This window comes from Haematobia irritans, chromosome 1 (genome assembly GCF_050003625.1).
Source record: "Haematobia irritans isolate KBUSLIRL chromosome 1, ASM5000362v1, whole genome shotgun sequence".
Classification (NCBI taxonomy): domain Eukaryota; kingdom Metazoa; phylum Arthropoda; class Insecta; order Diptera; family Muscidae; genus Haematobia; species Haematobia irritans.
In genome coordinates this window covers 265,528,897-265,556,241 of record NC_134397.1, presented here as the reverse complement: position 1 = coordinate 265,556,241, position 27,345 = coordinate 265,528,897, and the positions used below count along the sequence as shown (strand labels likewise).

At 31.0% G+C, this 27,345-nt stretch overlaps 1 protein-coding gene across 1 annotated transcript; it reads left to right on the top strand.

Moving 5' to 3' along the window:
- The first annotated feature begins 24,628 nt into the window (after positions 1-24,628).
- Positions 24,629-25,216, top strand: LOC142219707 (small ribosomal subunit protein uS4-like). The gene has a single exon (XM_075288573.1). It carries the CDS (start codon positions 24,629-24,631, stop codon positions 25,214-25,216), a length of 588 nt encoding a protein of 195 aa, XP_075144688.1.
- The last annotated feature ends 2,129 nt before the right edge of the window (positions 25,217-27,345 follow it).

The following is a 27,345-nucleotide window of genomic DNA, read 5'->3' as shown; positions in this document are numbered from 1 at the left end:
TAACCCACCAAAAGGCACAACTTTAAAAGCACTTCCAAAACTACACAGGAAATCCTTTTAATTTAAGTTTTTATAACTCCCTTTTTCATATTTTTAACGGGTAATTTTAACTTTTTCTGTTTCAAATAGTTTACAAACAGAGTAGAATTAATAAAATGGTACAAATTATTCAAATTTTGTCGAAAAAATGCAAAATCCATTCTAGAAAAATTGCGAATTTTTCAAAACTTTCGAAGTCAAACGTTGTAGAAAAGTGTTAGAATGCATAAAACATTATAGAAATCATTTATTTAGGAAAGTATTACAAAAATTTTTAATTCACATCCAAAACACTGAATTCGGATCACACCTTAAGAAGTGATGGAAATTCAATGCCACGGCTGTTGAAATGGTGAACATCCGTCCTATGACAAGTCTATATTAAATTCATCGCTTTTGCGGCAATTTTGCACTACATCCGGATGCAAAAAGAATATATTCAGTGCATATGTTTGGCAGTCATGCTCAGTGTGGGCTCCCTAAGCAACAAAACGAGTGGATCTATCCATGTCCGACTATCTGTAAGCAAATGTTTGTGAGAAAAGTCTAGGTCGCAGTTTTAGTCCATTCGACTTCAAAGTTAGCACAAGATGTGTCTTTGGCCAAAATAGAACCGAAGTCCCAAAAAATCTCACCATACACAAAAAAAGTTAGACTGGAAAACCCCAAAGAGTTGCTCCCTAGCACGAATGTGGTCAGTTACCGAATTTGGTTTTCGCCAATAAGAAGTCATACCAGCTAAAATTTTGCACTTTCGATTGGCCATCAGAACTCAAGCACCGCCGCTGGTAATCGTGTAGGCCGTCGTAGGATCAATGGGTCGACAAAATGTCGAATATTAGACTAGGTTAGGTTAGGTTAGGTTAAGTGGCAGCCCGATGTATCAGGCTCACTTAGACTATTCAGTCCATTGTGATACCACATTGGTGTACTTCTCTCTTATCACTGAGTGCTGCCCGATTCCATGTTAAGCTCAATGACAAGGGACCTCCTTTTTATAGCCGAGTCCGAACGGCGTTCCACTTTGCAATGAAACCACTTAGAGAAGCTTTGAAACCCTAAGAAATGTCACCAGCATTACTGGGGTGGGATAATCCACCGCTGAAAAACTTTTTGGTGTTCGGTCGAAGCAGGAATCGAACCCACGACCTTGTGTATGGAGGGCGGGCATGCTAACCATTGCACCACGGTGGCTCCCAACTGTCGAATATTATCAGGAAAATGTCCTATAGACCGTGTTGAATCCACATTCCAGCATTACTCAGCAACATCGCACTCGGCACGCGTCCAAATATGACCAAAGTTTTTCCAATTAAAAATTTATTATATTACAATCTTTACAATTTTCTAATTTTTTTAGGACAATTACTTTTTTAATTGAGTTCGTTGATTAATGCTATCATTTCTATGACTGACGACATTCCAATTAAAAACGAATTGGATCAATTAAGTTCGTGATTGAACGCAAAAAATATTTTTTTCTGTGAACCAAGAATAGCTCAAAAAAGGAGGTTGTTCGCTTCATTTCTGCCGCATAATGGGCAACAAAGTATCGTGATTTGAATATGCGGATTTGAATCGAGTTGACGTTTCGGCCTCTCTGATGGGTCTGGCTATTGTGCTTATGACCATGTATAGAAGAGTCCAGTTTGGAAGGCCTATAAGCTCCGCCCCAGTCGGACTTTGCACCGTTCTGACTTTGGCAGAAGCTTAAAATATTCACTCTAAATATTGATTGATATGACAACTTTTTTCAATTAAAGTCTTAATTGAGCTTTAAAAATATTCAATTAAAAATTTAAATATTTCAACAAATTTTTTAATTTAAGCAAATATCAATCACAAAAATTAATAATATCAATTTTTGTAATTGATATTGATCATTTCTGTGATTGAAGACATTTCAATTAAAAAATAAATGGATCAATTAATTTCGTGATTGAAGACAAAAAATATTTTTTTGGTGTATAACGATTAAAAATTATCTCTAAAAAAATCAATGTTTCGTGCTTTTCAAGTTCTTCCATTTAAGTTAATTTGCGCGTCTATATCATCTCATGTTCCATGGAACTCATCATATAGCATGCTTAGGATTATTTTCCATGCCACCAAATCAAAAAAAAAAAAAAGAAGAAAACCATGGCATGGTTTTAGCATACCTCGCAACAATCATAAACGAGTCATGACTAATCGCAAAACTAGTGAGAAGCATTTTTGTATTTTTCCGAAGCTTTTATTTTATTTTTTATTTATTTTCGGTAACTATTGCATTTTAGCCGTTGATAATGCACTACGGATCCCAAGAACCCACTCAGTCTGGGTTGACAAAGTCCTTTGTTAACACATGTACACACGTCCATTTGCACGTCCTTCCCTCAATGCATGCAATGTTGACTTTTTTGTCTTTTCGTTTTTGTGGGAGACTATCAAAAAATCCAGCATTTTTTTTTTTGCAACAGCTAACCATGGACCCATTGAATTAAACGCCTAAAATTAAGATGTTTTCCTTAGAGTTTTTGGGTAACCCCTTAAAAACAATATGCAAAAATTATTGTTTTTATGAGTAACTGACAAAAGCACACCAACATCCCAGTCGACGGACAACGACGGCATGCAGATTTGATGCTGTGAGATGTTTTGGTAAGGGTATAGGCGCTCCAAGTAGTCGATGTTTTATGGTAATTTATAGATATTTTTGGAAAGTTGAGTCGAAATTTTATTTTTATAGAATTTTTTCGTCTAAATTTTATTTTGTATAGAAAATTTCGAAAAAAAAGTTTATTTGCATTGAAAATTTTTATAGATTTTTTTTCGTCGAAATTTTATTTCTGTGGAAAATGTCGTCGAAATTTTATTTGTATAGAAAATTTTGTAATAATTTTGGAAAATTTTGGAAAATTTCGTAGAAATGTCGTCGAAATTTTATTTTTTGAGGAAATTTCGTAAAATATTTATTTTAATAAAAAAAATGTTGTTGACATTTTGATTTTATGGCAAATGTCTTGAAATGTTTATTTTTACAGACACTTTAGTCTGATATTTATTTTTATAGAAAATGTAATCGAAATTTCATTTCTATAGAATATTTTGGAGACATTTCATTTCAGAAAACTTCATGGAAATTTTATTTTTATAGATAATTTCGTCGTTTATTAAAGTTTATAAAAATTAATTCGAAATTTTGTTTTTATAAAAAATTCTGTCGAAATTATATGCTTATGGAAAATGTCATCGAAATTTTAGTTATTTAGACTATTTTGACATTTTTTTATTTCCATAGAAAACTTCGTCGAAATTTTATTTTTATACAAAATTGCTTCTAGGTTTTATTTTTATAGAAAATGTTGTACAAATTTTATTTTAATAATGAATTTTGTCAGAACTTTATTTCCATTTCATCGTTATTTTATTTTAAAAGAAAATTTCTTCCATTATTTATGTTTATAGAAAATGTCAATATTTTTTTTTTTTGTAAAAAAATTTTGTCCATGTTTTATTTTTATAGAGAATCTCATAGAAGCTTTATTCTTAAATAAAGTATTCGTCAAAATTTAGATCTTATAGAAAATGTTGTCGAAACGTTATTTCTATAGAATATAATTATACACATATATTCTATATATAATTATAAATTAAATGCTTATGGAAAATGTTGTCGAAATTTTATTTTTATAGAATATTTCAACATATTTTATTTCCATAGGAAACTTCACCAACATTTTATTTTTATACAAAATTGCCTCCAAATTTGATTTTTATAGAAAATTTCGCACAAGTTTTATTTTAATAATAAACTTCATCAGAACTATATTTTTATTTCCTAGTTATTTTAGTTTAATAGATAATTTCTTCTATTACTTATTTTTATAGATGATCTCATCAAAGCTTTATTTTTAAAAAAAAACTTTTCGTCAAAATTTTCGTCATCGATGATCTTTCATTTTTATAAAAAAAAAAAAACTTCGTCGAAATTTTGATTTTATAGAAAATATCTTGGTATTTATTTTTATAGAAAATTTAAAAATTTTGTTGATATTTCATTTTTATACAATGTTAAGTCCAAATTTTAATTTTATAGAAAAGACAAAATCATCAAAATTTAATTTCCATAGAAGATTTCCTCAAATTTCTTTTTATAGAAAATTTCATTGAAATTTGATTTAAGGAAAAAATTTTGTACATTTGCGTTTTATAGAAAATTTCATCCAATATTTATTTTAATAGAAGAGTTGGTCGAAATTATGACTTTATAGAAAATATCTTGGAATATTTCGTGGATAGTTTATTTATTTTTTATAGAAAATTTCGTTGAAATTTAGTTTTAGTTTATTTATTTTTTATAGAAAATTTCGTTGAAATTCGAATTTTCTATAGAAAATTTTGTCGACACTTTAGTTTTATAGAGAATTTCGTCGAAATTTAATTTTTATATCTAATTTCGTCAAAATTTTATTTTCGTCGATAATGTTGTCAAACTTGTATTTTTATAGAAAATTTCATGAAAATTTTATTTTTAAAGAAAATTTCATTTTTATAAAAAATTTCAAGGAAATTTTTTTATTTTTTTTTTTATAGAAAATATCATAAAAATGTTATTTTTATAGAAAATTTCATGAACATTTTATATTTATAGAAAATTTCATGAAAATTTTATTTCTATAGAAAATTTCATGGAAATTTTATTTCTATAGAAAATTTCATGGAAATTTTATTTTTATAAAAATTCCCTTAAAATTTTATTTTTGTAGAAATTTCGTCGAGACTTTATTCTGGAAATAATTTTGAAAAAATACTAATTTTTGAAAATTCCCTCATAATTGTATTTTGCTAGAAAATTTGGTAGAAATTTTATTTTTATCCAAAAAATCCAACATTTTTTTTTTTTTGCAACAGTTAACCATCCCTTAAAAACAATATGTAAAAATTATTATTTTTATGTGTAACTGACAAAAGTACACCAATTTTAATTCGAATTTTCTATAGAAAAATTTGTCGACACTTTAGTTTTATAGAGAATTTCGTCGAAATTTATTTTTTATATCTAATTTCGTCAAATTATATTTCGTAAATAATTTTGTCAAACTTGTATTTTTATAGAAAATTTCATGAAAATTTTACTTTTGTAGAAAATTTCATGAAAATTTTATTTTTATAGAAAATTCCCTCATAATTTGTATCGAAAATTTCATGGAAATTTTATTTTTATAAAAAAATTTCCTTAAAATTTTATTTTTGTGGAAATTTCGTCGAAATTTCATTTTTTGAAATAATTTTGAAAAAATAACATTTTTTAGAAAATTTCATCATAATTTTATTTTGGAAGAAATTTTCTTTTTATAGAAATTTAATTTTTATAGGAAACTATAGAAATTGAAAATTTCATGGAAATTTTATTTTTATAGAAAATTGCTTAAAAATTTTATTTTTATAGAAAATTTCTTAAAAATTTTATTTTTATAGAAAATCTCCTTAATTTTTTTTTTTAAATTTCGTCGAAATTTTATTTTTGGAAATAATTTTGAAAAAAACAAAATTTTTTAGAAAATTTCATCATAACTGTATTTTGGTAGAAAATTTGGAAGAAATTTTCTTTTTATAGGAAACCTCTTAGAAATTTTAATTTTATTGGTATGCTAAAGGGTGATACGGTCAAAATTTGGACAATATAAACTTGACGTATTTCTTTCAATTTTGCATTTAAAAAACCTCATTTTGAAGGTGTGTGTGTGTAGAATTTTGTTCCTATTTTGATTTTGGAATTCACTCTTCAGTTGTCAAAATGCCGTCCAAGCAAGAAGAGCAGCGTATCAAAATTTTGCTCGCGCATCGCGAAAATCCGAGCTACTCGCACGCAAAGCTGGCAAAATCGCTAAAAGTTGCCAAATAAACCGTTACAAATGTAATTAAAGTGTTTGGGGAACGTTTGTCGACAGCCAGGAAGATAGGAAGAGAGTTGCCGGTAGTTTCAAGTCTCTCTCTCCGAGATGCCGCAAATAAGCAAGCCGGACTATCGACTTACAAGAAGGTAGTGACTCCAAATCGCGATGATAAACAAAATACGACGGCCAAAGCGCGATCCCGGAGGCTGTACACGACGATGCTGACGAAGTTTGACTGCGTGGTTATGGACGACGAAACCTACGTCAAAGCCGACTACAAGCAGCTTCCGGGACAGGAGTTATATACGCAGAGATGGTCTGTATCAAACTTTTTTAGGTTTGCGACTGTCGCAAAGTTGTAAACGTCACATATGCGTCGTAAATGTAGAAAAAGTAACAAAAGTCGCAAACTCAAAATATTTTAGTCGCGTCAGCTAAGCAGCGAATTCGATGATATCCAAGACGATGGTATGTGCGAAGAAGTTTCAATTCCTAGGAATGTTCACAATTTTCGGTTTCAGTCCCCACATTTTCCCTATTGCCTTTTGCACGAGTACAGGGTAACTGTGGATTTTCTCGTCCTTTCTTAGCTTTAAGTTCAGTCTCCTGTCCAATATAATCCCAAGGTGTTTTGCACACTCACCAACGGGAATTTTGATACCACCTAAGAAAATAGGCTTAACCGTGGGAAAACTTTCAGAAATCTCTACAGAAACTCACAGCGAATGCTGTCAAACTAAATTAAAAAATGTTCAGGATTTCTTCTATTCAAAATTAGGTTTTCTACAGTAGGTTTGCGACTTTTGCGACATACGTATTATACCGTCGCAAATGTATGTCGCAAAAGTCACAGTTTGTGACAGGCCAACCCTGTTTATACGGCAAAAGGAAGGGGAAAGGTAGCAGATATTTGCAATCACATAAAACTGTCAAAGTTCGCAAAGAAATATCTGGTTTGGCAAGCCATCTGTACCTGTGGCTTGAAAAACAGCATTTTCATAGTTTCCGGGACTGTCAACCAAGAAATTTACGTGAAAGAGTGTTTGAATAAACGTCTGCTGCCTTTCCTGAAGAAGCACGGTTGTTCCGTACAGTTTTGGCCGGATTTGGCATCTTGCCGTTACGGTAAAAAGGCCATGGAGTGGTACGCCGCCAACAACGTGTAGTTGGTTCCCAAGGACAAGAACCCTCCCAACACGCCAGAGCTCCGCCAAATTGAGAAATACTGGGCTATTGTCAAGCGGAACCTAAAGAAGACCAAAAAAACTGCTAAGGACGAGCAGCAGTTCAAGGCAAACTGGCTTTCTGCGGCGAAGAAGATGGACAAGGTGGCTGTACAAAATCTGATGGCAGGTGTCAAGCGTGAGGCCCGGCAATTCGGATTTGGAAAAGCGAAAGCCTAAAAAGAAAACTTTAAACCAAAAACGCTAAATCCTCAAAATAAGTCTTAGCCTGTATTTGAAACGTTTTTATCTTAAATCTAAAGTTTCAATATATCAGTTAATTTAAGGACAATTTCTTTAAATCAAAAATGTGTTTCTTTACTTTAAGGAAAATTAGCCTTAGATCAAAGACATGCGACTTTAACGGAGGGACGCAAATTTACAAAATTTGTGTCCAAAATTTAATGAAAAAAATTTTTAAAGCAAAGATTATAAATTTTATTTTAATTAAAATTAATTATTTTAAAGAAATTTGTTCTTAATATTTTGTAAATTTCGCATCCTAAAATTTAGGTTGCGTAATTTTTAATATCACGTAAATATTTTTTTCAGTGTAGGTTAAGCTATTCTTGTAGTTTAGTCAATGTATAGTTTCAAGCTGAAATCAATCAAAACAAAAAAATCGAAATTTTATTTTGATGGAAAAATTTGTCGACAGTTTATTTTTCTATAAATTTTATATTTGTATAAAATTTCGTCAAAATGTTCTGTTGGTAAAAAATCTGGTTAAAGTTTTATATTTATTAAAATGTAGTTTAAAATGTTTATTTTCATATAAAATTTGTCAAATATAAATATAATATTTATAGAAATTTTTGTGGAAATTATTTTCTACAAAAAATGACTTACTCTATTTAATTGTTTAACAAATTTCGTAAAAGTTTAATTTTTGTAGATTTTTTTTTGAATATTTATTTCGAAAGACAGTTTATTCAAATTTGTTTTTACATTTCCATAAAGAGTGCGTTTTTATTTGTGTAGAAAATTTCTTCAAAATTTTATTTGATGCGTCCGCATTTCAAATTTCGTGGTAATTTTATTTTTATAGAAAAACTAATGATAACATTTTTAAATTTTAATTTATGTTTTATAAAAAATATCGGTTTTTTATTGTTAAATAAACATTTTCGAAATTTTATCTTTATAGATTTTTTTAGAATTTTTTTTGTTTTTTATTTATCAAAATGTGAAAATAAGACATTTTTAATCTAAAACCATTTCACCTAACCCCTTAAATTTTTTTGTAAAATCTAAATAAAACAAAAATTGACGTCACCTACTTCGCCTACAAAAATTTCGCGTTTAAACGTTTCAATTTTTTTTGTTAGTTCTCTTTGCCTTTGTTTTTGTGAAGCGGGAAAAAGTCGTGAGCTAGAAGCACGATTTGTTTTTATTCAAACATTAGCTCCTTAAATCATGTTGCACCAGCACCAGCACCCAAAAAACGCTAAACACCATATGCATCGACATACGGCCAGGAGAAGTAGTTGGAGTAATCTACCAGAGATTCTAGGGGATTTTCATCAGGCAAGCGTTGTTCGCTAAACTAGAGTTCCTAAAAGTTAAGTTGTCTTCGCTGTTACAAAAAAGTGATAAATTTTAAACATTGTCGTTGACATTGAATGGACAAACCTGAACAAATGCTGAACAAAATCGAATGGTGTAACACAATGGGCAGGACTAAACGAAAGCCGATGGAGGCAGTGGTGGAGGACAATTGGAGGTGTACTATTTAGTTTATTTGGCAGGATGGCAAGCGGATATGAAATGCTCAATTATCGGGATTGAAAAAAGCGTTAATAGCCATCATTACCAACCACCATCACCACAAAGAGTATGAAAGTAATATCAGAAAAAAATGACATTAACCTAACACATGACCCCAACTGGCTAATTTAGTTACAGAGTGGCTTATAATTAAATTATAAAATCAATTCTATGCATAAATCCTTTGGAGTCAGATGAAATTTTTCGGTGAATGTCCTTGGTCAAATCCCTTATACTTCAATTAAAAGTTTCCCCTCAAACAATAAATTTGGCGAACAAATAAAGGACGTCAAAAAAAAAAACTCAAAAGGAATATTATTTTCTTACCACTGTAATGAAATTTCCTATAAAAATAATATAATAAGGAAAAATTTACTAAATTTTCTATTAGATTAGATGAAATTTGGTAGACATTTACAGCAAAAAAAAATATATTTATTAACTTTTTTTAAATAAAATTTTGATGAAATTTTCTATAATAACCAAAATTTGTATAAAGATCATTTAAGATACAATCTTAACGACATTTTCTATAAAATAAAATTCATCAAAATTTTCAGTAAAATTTTCTACAAAAATAGCATTTAAACGAAATTTTCTATAACTATAAAATTTTTGAGGAAAAAAAATATAAAACTAAAATATTGACAAATTTTTTCATAATAATGAAAGTTTTTGAAATATTCTTTACAATTCATATTTTTACGAAATTTTCTATGCAGTTAAAATCTTTACAAAAGTTTCCATACAATTAAAAATGTGGAGAATTTTTCTATAAAAAATAAAATATAAAACTAAAATATTGAAAAATTTTTTCATAATAATGAAAGTTTTTTGAAATTTTCTTTACAATTTTTATTTGTACGAAATTTTCTATGAAGTTAAAATATTTACAAAAATTTCCATACAATTAAAAATGTGGAGAATAAAATGTGGAGAAAATAAAATTTCCACAACTTTTTTTTTATAAAGTTAAAATTTTGATGAAATTTTCGTAAATAAATTTTGACGAAATTTTCCATGAAATACACATTCGATGAAATTTTATGTTCAACTAACAAGAAAATTTTTATAGAAATAAAATTTCAGTTAATTTTTTTATAAAAATTAAATTTTGACGATGTTTTCTATAAAAAAATGAGTTTGATAAAATTTTCTATACAGATAAATTTTTTGCGAAATTTGCCTGACATTTCTATAAAAATATTTGTTTACGAAATTTTCTTAACAAATGAAATGTTGAAGAAATTAAACATTTTACAAAATTTTCCATATATATAATTAACATTTTGGAGTATTTTTCTAAATTTTTGTATAAAACAAAATTTTGATAACATTTTCGATAGAGAAAATTTTGACAAACTTTACTGACATAAAAATTCGACAAAATTTTATGTACAACTAAAATTTTAAGAAAATTTTTATAAATATAAAATATTGACGAAACTTTCTGTAAAAAAAATTTTCTATAAAGATACGATTTTTACGAAATTTTGTCTGACATTTCTATAAAATATATTTTTGTACAAAAAATTCTTTACTAATAAAATTTTTAAAAAATTTTTCTATAAAAAAATTATTTTCCGCAAAATGTTTTCGTAAATAGATTTTGACGAAATTTTCCATGAAATATTCAATGAAATTTCATGTTAAACTAAAATGAAAATTTTTATAAAAACAAAATTTCAGCTAAATTTTTATAAAAACAAAATTTCAGCTAAATTTTTTATACAAATAAAATTTTGACAATGATTTCTATAAAAAATGATTTTGATAAAATTTTCTATACAGATAAAATTTTTACAAAATTTGCCTGAAATTGCTATAAAAATATTTGTTGAAGAAATTAAACATTTTACAAAATTTTCCATATATATAATTAACATTTCGGAGATTTTTTCTAAATTTTTGTTTAAAACAAAATTTTGATGACATTTGCGATAGAGAAAATTTTTGACAAAATTTACTGACATAAAAATTCGACAAAATTTTATGTACAACTAAAATTTTAAGAAAATTTTTATAAAAATTAAATTTTGACGAAGCTTTCTATAAAAAAATCTATAAAGATACGATTTGTACGAAATTTTGTCTGACATTTCTATAAAAAAAATTCTTTACTAAAAAAAATTTTTAAAAAACTTTTCTATAAAAAAAATATTTTTCATAAAATGTTTTCGTAAATAGATTTTGACGAAATTTTCCATGAAATATTCTATGAAATTTTATGTTAAGCTGAGTACTATGTTCAGTTTTCAAGCTGAAAACCAGCTTATTTTCACCGTTACTTTTTTTAATTAATTAATACAGAAATATAAAATTATTTGCAAACAATTCCTTGGATCTTTACCTTCCATTATTTGGTAAGACTTGATCAAAATATAATAGTCTTCATACATATTTTTGTACTTTTAGTTTAGTGTTTTGGTGAAAAACCCGAACATAGTACTCACCTTTAAACGAAAAAGAAAATTTTTATAAAAACAAAATTTCAGCTAAATTTTTTATACAAATAAAATGTTGACAATGTTTTCTATAAAAAATGATTTTGATAAAATTTTCTATACAGATAATTTTTTTACAAAATTTGCCTGACATTTCTATAAAAATATTTATTTACGAAATTTTCTTAGCAAATAAAATGTTGAATAAATTCAACATTTTACAAAATGTTCCATAAAAATAATAAATTTTCTGAAATTTTTTTTTATAAATATAAAATTTTAAACATTAAATTAGACTGAATGTCTCTTAAAACAAATTTTGGAGAAATTTTCTGTACAGTTAATATTTTGTAAAAATTTTCGAGGATTTTTTTTTAATTTATATTCTATAAGAAATAAATAATCTACAAAATATTTTATTAAAAAAGATTTGACGATGAATTTTTTTTATTAAACAATTTTCTATAAAATAAAAGTTCGACGAAATTTTCTATACAAATAAGATTTTGAAGAAAGTTTTCTGTACAGAAAAAATTTTGACAAAAAACAGTGTTGAAGAAAATTTATTTTCTATCAAATGAAATTGGCAGAATTTTTATAAAACTAAAATAGTGACGAAATTTTCTATAAAAGCGAAATTTTCTTTACAATTAAAAATTAAAAATAAGTGAAATAAAATGTCGACTAAATTTAAAAAAAAAAATAAAAATATTAAAAAGATTTTTTCTAAAAATGAAATTTTCTACATTTTTTTTTTATAAAATTGAAATATCGACTGGATTTTTTATAAAAGTAAAATAAATTTTTTACAAAGTTTTCTTTAGAATTAAAATTTGATCGAAATTTTCTATAAAAATATAATTTCGACTGTATTTTTATACCCACCACCATAGAATGGTGACGGGGGTATAATAAGTTTGTCATTCCGTTTGTAACACATCGAAATATCGATTTCCGACTATATAAAGTATTGATATAGTCCAGGTTTTGATATAGTCCCCATATAAACCGACCTCCCGCTTTGGGGTCTTGGGCTTATAGAAATCGTAGTTTTTATCCAATTTGCCTGAAATTTGAAATCTAGAGGTATTTTATGACCATAAAGAGGTGTGCCAAAAATTGTGAGTATCGGTCCATGGTTTGGTATAGCCCATAGGAAGGCCTCTGGGGAGGGGGCTTAGACCCCCCCAGAAAAATTTTAGCCCCCCCCAGAATTGGAAACTCTATTTATGATTTTCCATTTTTCAATAAATGTCAATAGTTTTTTTTTATTTTTTATAAAAATTAAACAAGTATATACAATCGCACAAAGTTCCGCTAAAGACTTTCATGAACAATCGAATTACTTGGGTTGTGGTAGCAGTTGCCGATGGCAATGTTTGAAGTCAGATATTTATGAAATAAAGCTGTGGTTGAACTTATGATTTATTTAGTTTAGTCAATTTAATTAAAAAAATAGTAATTGATATTAAAAGTATTCTTTCATAAATTAATATCTTAATAATGCTGCGAAAAAGCGTCGCCAAAAAAGTACACTGTTAGAAAAATATGTTTTTCATATGTTCCGATATAAACAAAATGTGTTTCGGGCACAATTTTTAAACACAATATATTTAAGTGCAAACATGTAATGTTCCTAAACTAACTCTAAATGTTTGGGACACATATGTTAGAATATATTATGTTTGGGGCATGAATGTTTCATAAAAATAATATCTGTGAATGTAAACATATATGCATTTACAAATTTCGAGTAAACATATATATGTTGTGATATTTTATTCAGAGAGCGACAGAGAGAGAGAGAGAGAGAGAGAGAGAGATAGTATAGAGAAAAATAGAGATGTAAACCGGGAGGGTTGACGTAAGATATCAACATAACACAGCGAGAGAATCAAAAGAGAGCAACTTGTGTGAAACCGCTTGTATGTTGTTTCGGAAACCTGTTTTATAACAAGGCCAAAAATTTGATATGCTTAAGTCTAAATATTATTTAGTTTGAATATTAGAATGAGTATTCGGAGTAAAGAGAATAGACATTTGAAAAAAAAAACAACATGTGCTTTCGCCTAGAGAGCAGCATATTATATATGTGTGGACATGTGTTTTGTTTATCATTTTGGCAGTATGGGCACAATTTTTTTCTTGGTTCGTTAAAAGAAATCGGAACGTACGAGGAGTTAGTCAAAATATTCAGACAAAGGAAATTAAAAAGAAACGGTGAAAAATATACAAAAATTACAAAGCGATCTTCATAAAAATAACGAAAGGGCACTATACTCTTTTCAGAGTTGGGACAGTAAAATGAAAAACGGAGGAAACAGTGAAAAATTATACAGTAAAATGTATAGAAACAAAGTTTAGTTCCCCTTTATTAATAAGTAGTCCAAGAGGACTTGACGGACACCTTCAAATATAAAAGCGGACATTAAGTTCGAGTTTTGCAGCTACAACAATTCAAAAAGTTTATTTTCTTTAAAATAAATTATTAAAGAAAAGTAAAAGGCAAAACAGGGTCATTTTAGAGCAATAATGCCAACTTTATACCGGCCTTAAAGGTAAAAATGAAATTAAGTACAAAACACGATAAGTTTTAAATGAATTTAAAAAGGTGTTAAATGCTAGTAAAAAACTGTACACGCCCAAAATAAATTTATGTGTATATTATAAAATTATTTATGTATGTTTATACTCGACTCCACGTTCTTGTTTTGTTAGAGTTTTTGGATTCCTTCCAAAATTTCAAACTTTTATACCAAAAACAGTTTTTTATTACAAAATTGTTATTTTTCCAATAAAAAAAATAATATTTTATCCAAAAGCTCAGTCCATTTCGTTTATATCAAGCACTGTTTCTGACTGTAAATCTTTAATAACCCACATTTCGAAGTTTCATTATAAAAATTTAATATAGTATAAATATAAATGTGTAAATTAAAAAAAAATGGTGTACGGTCGGAGAAGAGATTGAACCCACGACCCTTTGCATGAAAGGCGGACATGCTAACCATTGCTCCACGTGGCAAACAAATGTATGTTTCTGTTAAATAATGTTTTGTTTGCATCGACTCGTGGGCGCTGCAGACTACGCTACATAAATATAACTTATAACGATAATTGTCTATTGATGGCCATAACAGCTACGTAGCCCAGTGGATAGTGTGATGGCTTACAAACTGTATGGTCCTCGGTTCGATTCTCCGTGCAGTCGAATGGTAAAATTTAAAAAAAATTATAAAATTGAATAATTTCTTCAACATTATTTGTATTACAGAAAAAGGTGCCAAGAACTAAAAAAATTCGTGGAAATGAAAATTATGCGAGGGAATGAGCACAATCTTCTTTGGGGAGAATTCTTCCAAGCATATAATATTTTTGGGCTCAAAATGCTTCCAAACATACAATATGTTCACATAAAACACACATATTAATGTTTCGGCAGTATCCAATAATATATATGCTTCCTGCAAAATATGTTTGGAACATATGTTAGAGAAGCGATTTTTTTTGAGGGTGTAGTGAAAATGTTCTTTTTGGGTCTAGAAGTGGTGCAAAATTGGCGGAGAAGCAATGAATGTAATATGAGCTTGTCATAGGACAAATCTCCACCGTTTCAACAGCCTTTGCAATGAGTTTGCATCACTTCTTAAGGTGAGATTCGAATTCAGTGTTTTGAATGTGAATGTGTTTTGAATGTGAATTAAAAAATTTTGTGATATTTTCCCAAATAAATAATTTTTATATTGTTTTTATACCCATAATGGATTTAGCAGTTTTGTGACAAAATTTGAATAATTTGTACCAATTTATTTATTCTTACTCTTTTTTTAAACTATTTGAAAAAAAAAGAAAACAAAAAATTACATATTTGAATGCGAAAAAAAATGAAGTAAAAAAACTTCCTGTGTAGTTAAAATAATTGAGGAAATTTTTGGAAGTACTTTTAAAGTTGTGCCTTTAGAACAACTCACAATTTTTTTGCTTGGAAAAGTGTGGAACTATTTTTAGTTGCTTTATTATAAATTAATTGTTGAGTAATTTTGATGTCTAATTTTTTATTAAATTTTATGAAATAAAACATTAATTGAACCTATAAGTTCAGTCTATAAATTTTTTGCTAGGGGGGCTATAGCCCCCCCTAGGAAAATTGTCTAGCTACGCTAATGGCCCCCATATAGACCGATCTCCCGATTTTATTTCTTGGTCTTATAGAAACCGCAGTTTTTATTCAATTTACCTGAAATTAGAAATCTGGAGGTATTGTAAGACCACAAATACGTGTGCCAAAAATTGTGAGTATCGGTCCATATTTTGGTATAGCCCCCATATAGACCGATCTCCCGATTTTACTTCTTGGGCTTATAGAAACCGCAGTTTTTATTCAATTTACCTGAAATTGGAAATCTAGAGGTATTGTAGGACCACAAATACGTGTGCCGAAAATTGTGAGTATCGGTCCATGTTTTGGTATAGCCCCCATATAAAACGACCTCCCGACCTCCCGGGGTTTTAGGCTTATAGAAACCGTAGTTTTTATCCAATTTGTCTGAAATTGGAAATCTAGAGGTATTTTGGGACCATAAAGAGGTGTGCCGAAAATGGTGAGTATCGGTCCATATTTTGGTATAGCCCCCATATAGACCGATTTCCAGATTTTACTTCTTGGGCTTCTAGAATCCGAAGTTTTTATCCTATTTGCCTGAAATTGGAAATCTAGAGGTATTTTCGGGTCATAAAGAGGTGTGCCGAAAACGGTGAGTATCGGTCCATATTTTAGTATAGCCCCCATAAGAACGATCTGCCGATTTAACTCCTTGGGTTTCTAGAAACCGTAGTTTTTATCTGATTCGCCTGAAATTGTAAATATTCTGGTATTTTAGGCTCACAAAAACGTGTATCGGATTAAGTTTTTATCGGTCCATTTGGTAATGCCTCCATATAGACCGACTTCACTTCTTGAGGGTATAGACGATCATGAAAATTGCTTGAAACTCAATGTAAAATTTCCAGATTTTACTTCTCTGGTGAAAATCTACAGATTTAAGATTTCAAATCAAGACGTTATTTTATAATTTTCTTGCACACCTACAAGAGTTGTTAATGATTCCTCTAAAACTCAAACAAAAATGGTTTTTATAAATCCAGAATCTGATATAGTCCTCATAGGTGAAATCTTTAAATTTATCTTCGGGGAGTATCCTCAAGTCCTCAAGCCCTCCTGAAATTTCAAAGGAAACACTAATATTTGGTTCATGGTGGTGGGTATTTAAGATTCGCCCCGGCCGAACTTAGTGCTGTATATACTTGTTTTTGTAAACATTTTAGCAAATTTTTCTATAAAAAATATTCGAAGAAATTTTCTTAACAGTTTTGAAGATATTTTTGTACAAAATTAAATATCCATTTTTATAAAAATAGAGGAATCACCCTGAAAAATAAACCCAGCCAACTGCATTCAAATGGATGATTTGAGTTTGGCAAAGGAAAAGAAATATGCTTGCAAATTGGTTAAGGCAGTAGCCGACTATCAAAACCTTTTTTTCTGGAGGTTCAAGCGTAGTTCACTTTGGGTTGAGCGAATTACCCGAATTTATTCTGATAATTGGTTGATAGTTTTGCTGCAAGTAGAGGATGCTGATAAGGAATGTGGTAATCATAGACCAATTAAAATAGAGACATACTTTGATAATTCACCATGTTTTTGTTTATTTGCAGTGCACAGTCAAGTGACTCAATTTTTTTTTTTTTGGAAAATGAGAATTACCCTAAAAATCACTCAATTTGCATTACAAAAAAGGTGTAGATGGATAGAATTTTATAAGTTTTTACAATATTTGGTGTTTCAACATGAGAACAAACGAAAGAAAACAAATTAAAGCCAATTTAAAAAAATCACTCAATTGCAGACGAAAAAGAGCCATCTACGTTGTGCAGAAAAACTACAGCGCTGTGAATTCACTTTCGTTGTCTATACCTTCCTTGGTCTATGGTGGTAATTCCTAAACAGCTGTACATCCAACCATATTGCAGTCTATAGGGCATTGCCCAAATAAATTTGACAAGCATACTTTTCCTCTGATAGTTAAGCTACACTTGCAGTTTAGTCAATGCATGGTTTTAAGCTGAAATCAAAAACAACAATTATGATTGAAGAATAAACCAACAATATCAACAATTACTAGACTATAAAAAAAATTTCTAAAAATTTTTTTTATAAAAATATAATTTCGACTGAATTTTTTATAAAGACTTTAGCAAGATTTTATAAAAAAAATAAATTTTTTTTAAACTTTTTTTTCAGTTTTGAAGACTTTATCTATAAAGTTAAAATATTGACGAAATTTTCTATCCAAACAATACTTCGAATTTATTGCTTGAAATTTGCAAATTAACCACCAGGGGCTGAAAAAAAAATTATTAAATCATTGATAGATACATTGCCAGGAAACTGTCATATCAATAGAAAGAAAGGAAGAAGAAGAAAACTCAGAAAACCCCCATAATAAATGAATTCTCAATATGGAGGATGTAGGGCTATTAAACAGAGGAAAGGAAAAATATTTTATGACATCTCATACACATCACAATGATGATGATATTCCCATTGATGATGGCGATGATGATAGCTAAGTGATGACCAGGTTGGTAGATGGAATACTGTAGAATCACAGAATAAGATGAAATTCATAAACTTTTCGTCCTTTTTTATTTGTTTATAATTTATAAGCATTCCCTTTTTGTCATTGGCGGAGCTAGAAATTTTCTCTGGGGGGGGCTATGACCCCCCCAGACACCCTTCATAATTTTGTCGAAATTTCCGAAGCGATAAATTACGCCTATTGATAAAACTATACATCCTCAATTTTATTGCGGTGTTAAAGGCAATATGCAGCAAAATCAATCAAAAACAAAAAAAAACTCAATCACAAAAATTAGTTGTATCAATTAATTTTTTAATTTGCTTTGATGATTGATACTATCATTTTTTTTTTATTGAATACATTTCAATTAAAAACAAGTAAGTAAAGTCTAAAGTCGGACGGAACCGACTATATTATACCCTTCAACACTATGTAGACAAACATTTGTGTTACCATCTCAACTACTTAAAATTTGCTGGGAGCTATATAAAGGTTTGCATTTCCAGATACAAATACTTTTAATGGAAACAATTTTTTGTACTTCTACAAAAACTCTAGAATTAAAATTTAAATCGGCTAACGCCCTGGGATGATACACAATGTTAGTAAAAAATATGGGAAATATGAAGCGAGAGAAATTGTAATGCAATTGTACAAAAGAGATTTATGATTTTTCAGGCGATACATATGTATTCGAGATATAGGACAATTAGAGTAATATTTACAATTTTTGCTACTCAGCAGTGGCGATTATACAAGGATATTGGTTAGATCTCGCCAAGATATGTGTAGGGCGACTTGGAGCCTTATTTAAAACTCATCCGTTCTGTGGAAATTTTGGCATTGCAGTGTGTAAGATATGGCTAAGATATGGGGAAATCATCACAGAATTTTGTGTAAACTGTGAGAATTTTGGCCATATTTGTATTCTCTGTGGAAACTATCCAGTGAATTGGAGGAAAATCCCATTGAAAATGGGTCTAAAATATGAAACAGTCGACCATATTTCCCCAACTCTGGTGTACGTATATATGGGAGCTATATACAACCTGAACCAATTTTGACTTAATTTGGCATGCATAGTTAGAATAATAATTCTGCTATCTATGCGAAATTTCACGTAAATGGGAGTATAACTTGGCCCCCTGGTCATATGAGTGCAAATCGGACGGGAGATATATATGGGAGCCATATCTAAATCTGAATCGATTTCAACCAAATTTGGCACAATTACCTATACTACTAAACGTACTCCTTGTGCGAAATTTGAAGCAAATCACGGCAAAACCCTGGATTTTGAGGCCATATAAGTTCAAATCGGACGAAAGATATATATGGGAGCTATATCTAAATGTGAACCGATTTCAATCAAGTGTACCAAGCATTGGTAGAATGCCAATTCTACCCTCTGTGCAAAATTTCATGAAGATCGGTAGTAAACTTTGGGCTCTGTGGTCATATGAGTCTAAATCGGACGAAAGATATATATGGTAGCTATATCTAAATCTGAACCGATTTGGCTGATATTTTGCAAGATTTGCGAGATTCATTAAATATTTGGATGTACAGTATTTCAAGAAAATCGGTTGATAAACACGCTAACTATGACCACATCGTAGTTAATTATATATGGCAGCTATATCTAAATCTGAACCGATTTTTTCCAAAACCAATAGCAATTGTCTCTGTCTCAAGAAACGGCCCTATGCCAAATTTGAGGACGATCGGACTTAAATTGCGAGCTGTACTTTGTGCACAAAATTACATATACAGACAGACGGACGGACATCGCTAAATCGACTCAGATTTTAATTCTTACCCGATCGGTATACTAAAAGATGGGTTTATGACCACTATTTCTTGGCGTTATATACAAATGCACAAACTTATTATACCCTGTACCACAGTAGTGGTGAAGGGTGTAATTAATTAGATCAATTAATTTCATGGTTGAAGACAAAAAATATTTTATTGTGTGTGGGAGCCGGTTCCACGACACCGCTATAAATAATCAAATAGCAACTTACCATTATTTAATATAACAAAAAATAAAAGCATTGCTTTAAGTATGTGTTTGAAAAATATTTTATTTAAAATGTGTGTTTTAAAACAGGACTAGAAATCATAAAGCAAAACATAAACTTAACATATTCATCGTGTATAAAAAATACTAAGAATAAAAAATTAAATAAAAGGCAAAAAATAAATTGAATATTATAAAACGTCTATCTTCGATTAGTTTTTAAAAATTCTGTGGGAACAGAATACAACGAAGCAACTGTTGAGAGCAGCGGTGCCAACTCTGTGGATTTTTCGTGATTTTGACGATTTTAGATGGTAAATTGGGCATGTGACGATTCATGATTTTAATCAACGTAGTTATAAATTGACTATTTTTGAAAATGTGCGTCTCAAGTTTCCTTTTAGTGTTTTTATTACGTGTTTTTAGTTGTAATGTAAATATCAATACTAAAAAATATGCTTAACATACTCTCTCTGCCACAATCTTAATTGGATTAAACACATCGCAAAGCTTGAATTAAAATATAAAACAACTGTAGCTTTGATTATTCTGGGGGGGGCAAGAACTATTCTGGGGGGGGCATAGCCCCCCCCAGCACCCCCCTAGCTACGCCAATGCTTTTTGTTCAATTTCCCACTTTGGGAGATTTTCTTCCCCACCATACATATTCCTGGAAATGCATAGAAACCAATCGTGATGGGGTTGGTGGGCCAAAGGCTTTTTGTGAGTTGATGATTTTTTTTCATTGTCCTGGTATCACCGATACTTTTAATGGAAAAATATATCACAGTGATGAATTCATTCGGCCTTCCCTCAACCCCTCATTCACCCTTATTTCATTGAGTGGGCGTTTTGTGGGATATTTCATTTGTGGCATGAAAAAAATAAAAGCTTTTTTATTCCCCAACCAATCCAATGAACAAAAAATACAAAATGACTCTATAAACAATGTTGTGGAGCTCTCCTGTCGAAGCATTCATCAAAAAATGGAAACTAATTTCCTTTCAGTTGTTTGCGGAATATTGCCATTCGTTCGGTTTTTTTTTCTTTGCTCCAACAATCATGTTTTTTTTTTGCTACCATCGCTTGGAAAGAAGCGCTAAAAAAATAAAATCACATCAGAACTCATTCATGCGCAGATTTTATGATACCCCAAACTCTAGAGTTTACTACGAAATGCTATCAAATAAATTATTTATACAATTTTTATGTATTGCCATATACATTTATGTATGCAATTGAGGGAATATGGGGCACAACATACACAGAAAAAAATTTCACGAAAATTTTTCCAATTAAAATCTTAATTGAGTTTTAAAAAATATTCAATTAAAAATTTAATTGATTCAACAAATTTTTTAATTGAAACAAAAATCAATCACACAAATTAATAGTATCACTTAATTTTTTAATTGACTGTCAATTCATTTTTTATACCCACCACCATAGAATGGTGACGGGGGTATAATAAGTTTGTCATTCCGTTTGTAACACATCGAACTATCGATTTCCGACTATATAAAGTATATATATTCTTGATCAGGGAGAAATTCTAAGACGATATAACGATGTCTGTCTGTCTGTTGTAATCACGCTACAGTCTTCAATAATGAAGCAATCGTGCTGAAATTTTGCACAAGCTCGTCTTTCGTCTGCAGGCAGGTCAAGTTCGAAGATGGGCTATATCGGTCCAGATTTTGATATAGTCCCCATATAAACAGACCTCCCGATTTGGGGTCTTGGGCTTATAGAAATCGTAGTTTTTATCCAATTTGCCTGAAATCTAGAGGTATTTTATGACCATAAAGAGGTGTGCCAAAAATAGTGAGTATCGGTCCATGTTTTGGTATAGCCCCCATATAGACCGATCTCCCGATTTTACTTCTTGGGCTTATAGAAACCACAGTTTTTATTCAATTTACCTGAAATTGGAAGTCTGGAGGTATTGTAGGACCACAAATACGTGTGCCAAGAATTGTGAGTATCGGTCCATATTTTGGTATAGCCTCCATATAGACCGATCTCCCGATTTGGGGTCTTGGGCTTATAGAAACCGAAGTTTTTATTCAATTTACCTGAAATTGGAAATCTAGAGGTACTGTAGGATCACAAATACGTGTGCCAAAAATTGTGAGTATCGGTCCATGTTTTGGTATGGTTCCCATATAAAACGACCTCCCGATTTGGGGTCTTGGGGTTATAGAAACCGTAGTTTTTATCCAATTTGTCTGAAATTGGAAATCTAGAGGTAATTTAGGACCATAAAGAGGTGTGCCAAAAATGGTGAGTATCGGTCCATATTTTGGTATAGCCCCCATATAGACCGATTTCCCGATTTTACTTCTTGGACTTCTAGAATCCGAAGTTTTTATCCTATTTGCCTGAAATTTGAAATCTAGGGGTATTTTCGGGTCATAAAGAGGTGTGCCGAAAACGGTGAGTATCGGTCCATATTTTAGTATAGCCTCCATAAGAACGATCTCCCGATTTAACTCCTTGGGTTTCTAGAAACCGTAGTTTTTATCTGATTTGCCTGAAATTGTAAATATTCTGGTATTTTAGGCTCACAAAAACGTGTATCGGATTAAGTTTTTATCGGTCCATTTGGTAATGCCTCCATATAGACCGACTTCACTTCTTGAGGGTGTAGAAGGCGCACTGATCATGAAAATTGCTTGAAACTCAATGTAAAATTTCCAGATTTTGTTTCTACAGATTTAAGATTTCAAATCAAGACGTTATTTTATAATTTTCTTGCACACTTACAAGAGATGTTAATGATTCCTCTAAAACTCAAACAAAAATGGTTCTTATAAATCCAGAATCTGATATAGTCCTCATAGGTGAAATCTTTAAATTTATCTTCGGGGAGTGTCCTCAAGTCCTCAAGCCCTCCTGAAATTTTAAAGGAAACCCTAATATTTGGTTCATGGTGGTGGGTATTTAAGATTCGGCCCGGCCGAACTTAGTGCTGTATATACTTGTTAATTAATACTATCATTTTCGTGATTGAAGACATTTCAATTAAAAAATTAATTGGATCAATTAATTTCGTGATTGAATCAGAAAAAAAATTTTGTGTGTAGGGAAGTAATATTTAGCAGTAACGAGTCCCATATATATGTTATCTTACTCGTCCGATTTACACTTATATGACCACAGAAGCCAGAGTTTTACTCCGATTAAGGTTAGGTTAGGTTAGGTGGCAGCCCGATATATCAGACTCACTATTCAGTCCATAGTGATACTACAGTGGTCTCTCTTACTCCGATTAATGTGAAATGTGGCACATAATGTAGAATTAAAATTCTTACTATACTTGCCAAATTTGGTTGATATCGGTTACGATTTAGATATAGCTCCCATATATATCTTTCGCCCGATTTAGACTCGTATGACCACCGGAATTTGATTTTTTTTTCACAAAGTGATCAGATAACATATTAGCAATTTGTGTTAAATTTGGTCAAAATCGGTTCAAATTTAGGGAAAGTCCCCATATGTTCCTCTAATGTAGGCAAATATGGACCTAATAACCATATTTCCTTTGCAAAATCGCCACTGCAAAAACAAAAGCTTGTAAAAATGAATAAAATTTTCCTATGACTCTAATATCTACACCCATAGAAAAAATCATGAACGGCGTGGTCATTTCGAAACGATCCGTTCATGAAAGTGAAACAACATACACACAATCTGACAACGTAAAAATGACACCATACAACAACCAGCGTTCATGATCTGAAAACGTAATGGTTACGATTTTATAAGCAAAATTAAAAAAATTCCGCTACCGTGACTCAAACCTATGTTGCCTGCACCATACACGTTAACAGTCACCTTAGCGCATTGCACCAACGGCGGAGTTGCCATAACAACGTCTAACGATTATTTGAAGACTTTTCATGGCCAAAGAAAAACGAATGTCGTTCATGAAATCGTGAACGCTCGTGGACAAAATCGTGAACATTCCGTTTTGATTTTTTTTTGTGAACGTTTTCGTTTCATATTGACAACGTCCGTTCACGATTGGGGAACGCAATTTTTTCTATTAGTGTATCTACCGATAAATCGACCGATAAATGTAAAGATACGAAATTGAATAAAAATATATTTAGATATCAATATTTCCCGTATTTATACACCCAGAGAAGGAATATGATCACCTCAAATATGTTTTAAGAGCAGCATGGTTTTCGCAACCATGTTATTTCTATCTGATATCGGCAAGCAAGTTATATTTGACGAGAAAATAACATTTTAGTGACAAACATGTTACAGGGCCACCATACAAAAATAACATTTTTCTCTTGAAACATGTTTGAGGTGATCATATTCCTTCTCTCTGTGTACCCTTCACCACTACTGTGGCACAGAGTATAATAATTTGGTGCATTTCTATGTAACGCCAAGAAGTTTCAGTCTAAGATCCATCTTTTCGTATACCGATCGTCTTAGAATTAAATTCTGAGTCGTTTTAGCGATGTCCGTTTGTGTGTCTGTTCATGTGTTTTTGTGGTCGCAGTTCAAGTCCGACCGTCTTCAAATTTGGCATAAGGACTTACTTTGTTAAATCGTCAAACCGAATTAATCGCCTTGAGTTGGAAACAACATGAGGAACGGACGTATAGCCTCGGTCTTTTCAAAGACCTATTATGTCACTCTTCGTCGTCCTTATGAAAAGGCACGCTTGGACCAAGAATTGAAGATCATTGGTGAATATGGTCTCCGTAACAAACGTGAGGTATGGCGTGTAAAGTATGCTTTGGCTAAAATCCGTAAGGCTGCCCGTGAATTGTTGACATTGGAAGAGAAGGACGAAAAAAGATTGTTCCAAGGTAACGCTTTGTTGCGTCGTTTGGTTCGCATTGGGGTCTTGGATGAGTCTCGCATGAAGCTCGATTACGTGTTGGGTTTGAATATCGAAGATTTCTTGGAACGCCGTCTCCAAACCCAAGTTTTCAAATTGGGATTGGCCAAGTCCATCCATCATGCTCGTGTCTTGATACGTCAACGTCACATTCGCGTCCGCAAACAAGTGGTCAACATTCCCTCATTTGTTGTCCGTTTGGATTCTCAGAAACACATTGACTTCTCATTGAAGTCACACTTCGGTGGTGGCCGCCCTGGTCGCTTTAAGAGGAAGAACATGAAAAAGAACCAAGGTGGTTCCGGTGGTGCCAAAGAAGAGGAAAATTAAACTGTAATGTTTTCTTAAGGATGGGAGCCACCGTGGCGCAATGGTTAGCAAGCCCGCCTTGCATACACAAGGTCGAGGGTTCGATTCCTGCTTCCACCGGACACCAAAAAGTTTTTCAGCGGTGGATTATCCCACCTCAGTAATGCTGGTGACATTTCTGAGGGTTTCAAAGCTTCTCTAAGTGGTTTCACTGGAATGTGGAACGCCGTTCGGACTCGGCGGGAATCGGGCAGCACTCAGTGATTAGAGAGAAGTTCACCAATGTGGTATCACAATGGACTGAATAGTCTAAGTGAGCCTGATACATCGGGCTAACCTTTCTTAAGGATTTAAACAAAGCTTATTTGTTTATAAGCTAATAAAAAGAACTTAAAAAAGACGACACCAAGTGATTTTGAAAAAAATCGGTTCAGATTTATATATAGTTGCCGTATATATTTACCTCCGATTTGGACATAATTGCCGTGTTTATTAACCGATCTTGTTTAAATTTAATGCATCGAGATATTATATGTTATTTTGTAAGTTCAGTAAACCTTGCAAAATATCCGCCGAATCGGTTCAGATTTAGATATAGCGCCCGCATATATCTTTCGTTCGATATGTACTTATATGGCCTCAGAGTCCAGAGTTTTCCAGTGATTTGCTTCAAATTTTGCACAAGGTGTACATTGGTTGCCAAATTTGGTTGAAATCGCTTATATATACACTATTAGAAAAATATGTTTTTCATATGTTCCGATATAAACAAAATGTGTTTCGGGCACAATTTTTAAGCACAATATATTTAAGTGCAAACATGTAATGTTCCTAAACTAACACAAAATGTTTGGGACACATATGTTAATATGTTAGAATATATTATGTTTGGGGCATGAATGTTTCATAAAAATAATATGTGTGAATGTAAACATATATAAATTTATAAATTTCGAGTAAACATATATATGTTGTGATACTTTATTCAGAGAGCGACAGAGAGAGAGAGAGAGAGAGTTAGTATAGAGAAAGAAATAGAAATGGAAACCGTTAGGGTTGAATGAAAAGATATCAACATAACACAGCGAGAGAATGAAATGAGAGCAATTTCTGTGAAATCGCTTGTATGTTGTTTCGGAAAACTGTTTCATGATAAGGCCAAACATTTAATATGCTTAAGTCTAAATATTATTTAATTTGAATATTAGAATGAGTATTCGGAATAAAGAGAATAGACATTCGGAACCAAGAGAATAGACATTCGAAAAAAACAGCATATTTGTATTACAAAAAAAGATGCGAAGAACTCAAAAATTTCGTGGAAGTGAAAATTATGTGAGGGAATGAACACAATCTTCTTTGGGGAATTCTTCCAAGCATATACTATTTTTGGACTCAAAATGCTTCCAAACATATGATATGTTCACATAAAACAAACATATTAATGTTTCGGCGGTATCCAATAATATATGTGCTTCCTGCAAAATATGTTTGGAACATATGTTAGAGAAGCGATTTTTTTTGAGGGTGTAGCTCCCATATATGTACATCTTTCACCCGATGTGCATTCTTATCAATACAGGTGTCTAAATATTACTCCGAGTTACGTCAAATTTTGCTGAGATAGTAGAATTAATATTCTAACTAAGCGTGCCAAATTTGACTGAATAGTCTATGTGAGCCTGATACATCGGACTGCCAACTAACCTAACCTATATATGTCACATTTTATCCAAATCGGTCTGTAATGGCAGACTTTCTACAAAAAGATTTAGACAAGGCTCCGGCTTGTGTCAATTTCGCCCGATCTGGCCAAGGATTTTCGCAAAAATCACAATTGGGACCAGTAGTCTTGTAAAATCACCATTGCTTAGTAGAAAAAAATGTAAAAAAGTTAATAAAATTTTCCAATGTCCTTAATACATATATATCACACACGAAATTCTGCAATTGTATAAAAACGGATTTCGCTTACAATATTTTCTATATTTGTATACCATCACCACTACTGTGGTCCAGGAAAATTTAGACTCACATTGTGTTTCGTCCCGGGCTCGTAGTCAAGCCCAAAATTCTTAATTGAAAATCGAAATCTTTGGAGCTTCCCACATGGTACACCATATATATCGCATAACCATGTAAACGAATGT

What these genes read in the sequence shown, in the direction of transcription:
- LOC142219707 (XM_075288573.1), top strand. Translation starts at nt 24,629, where the DNA reads ATGAGGAACGGACGTATAGCCTCGGTCTTTTCAAAGACCTATTATGTC.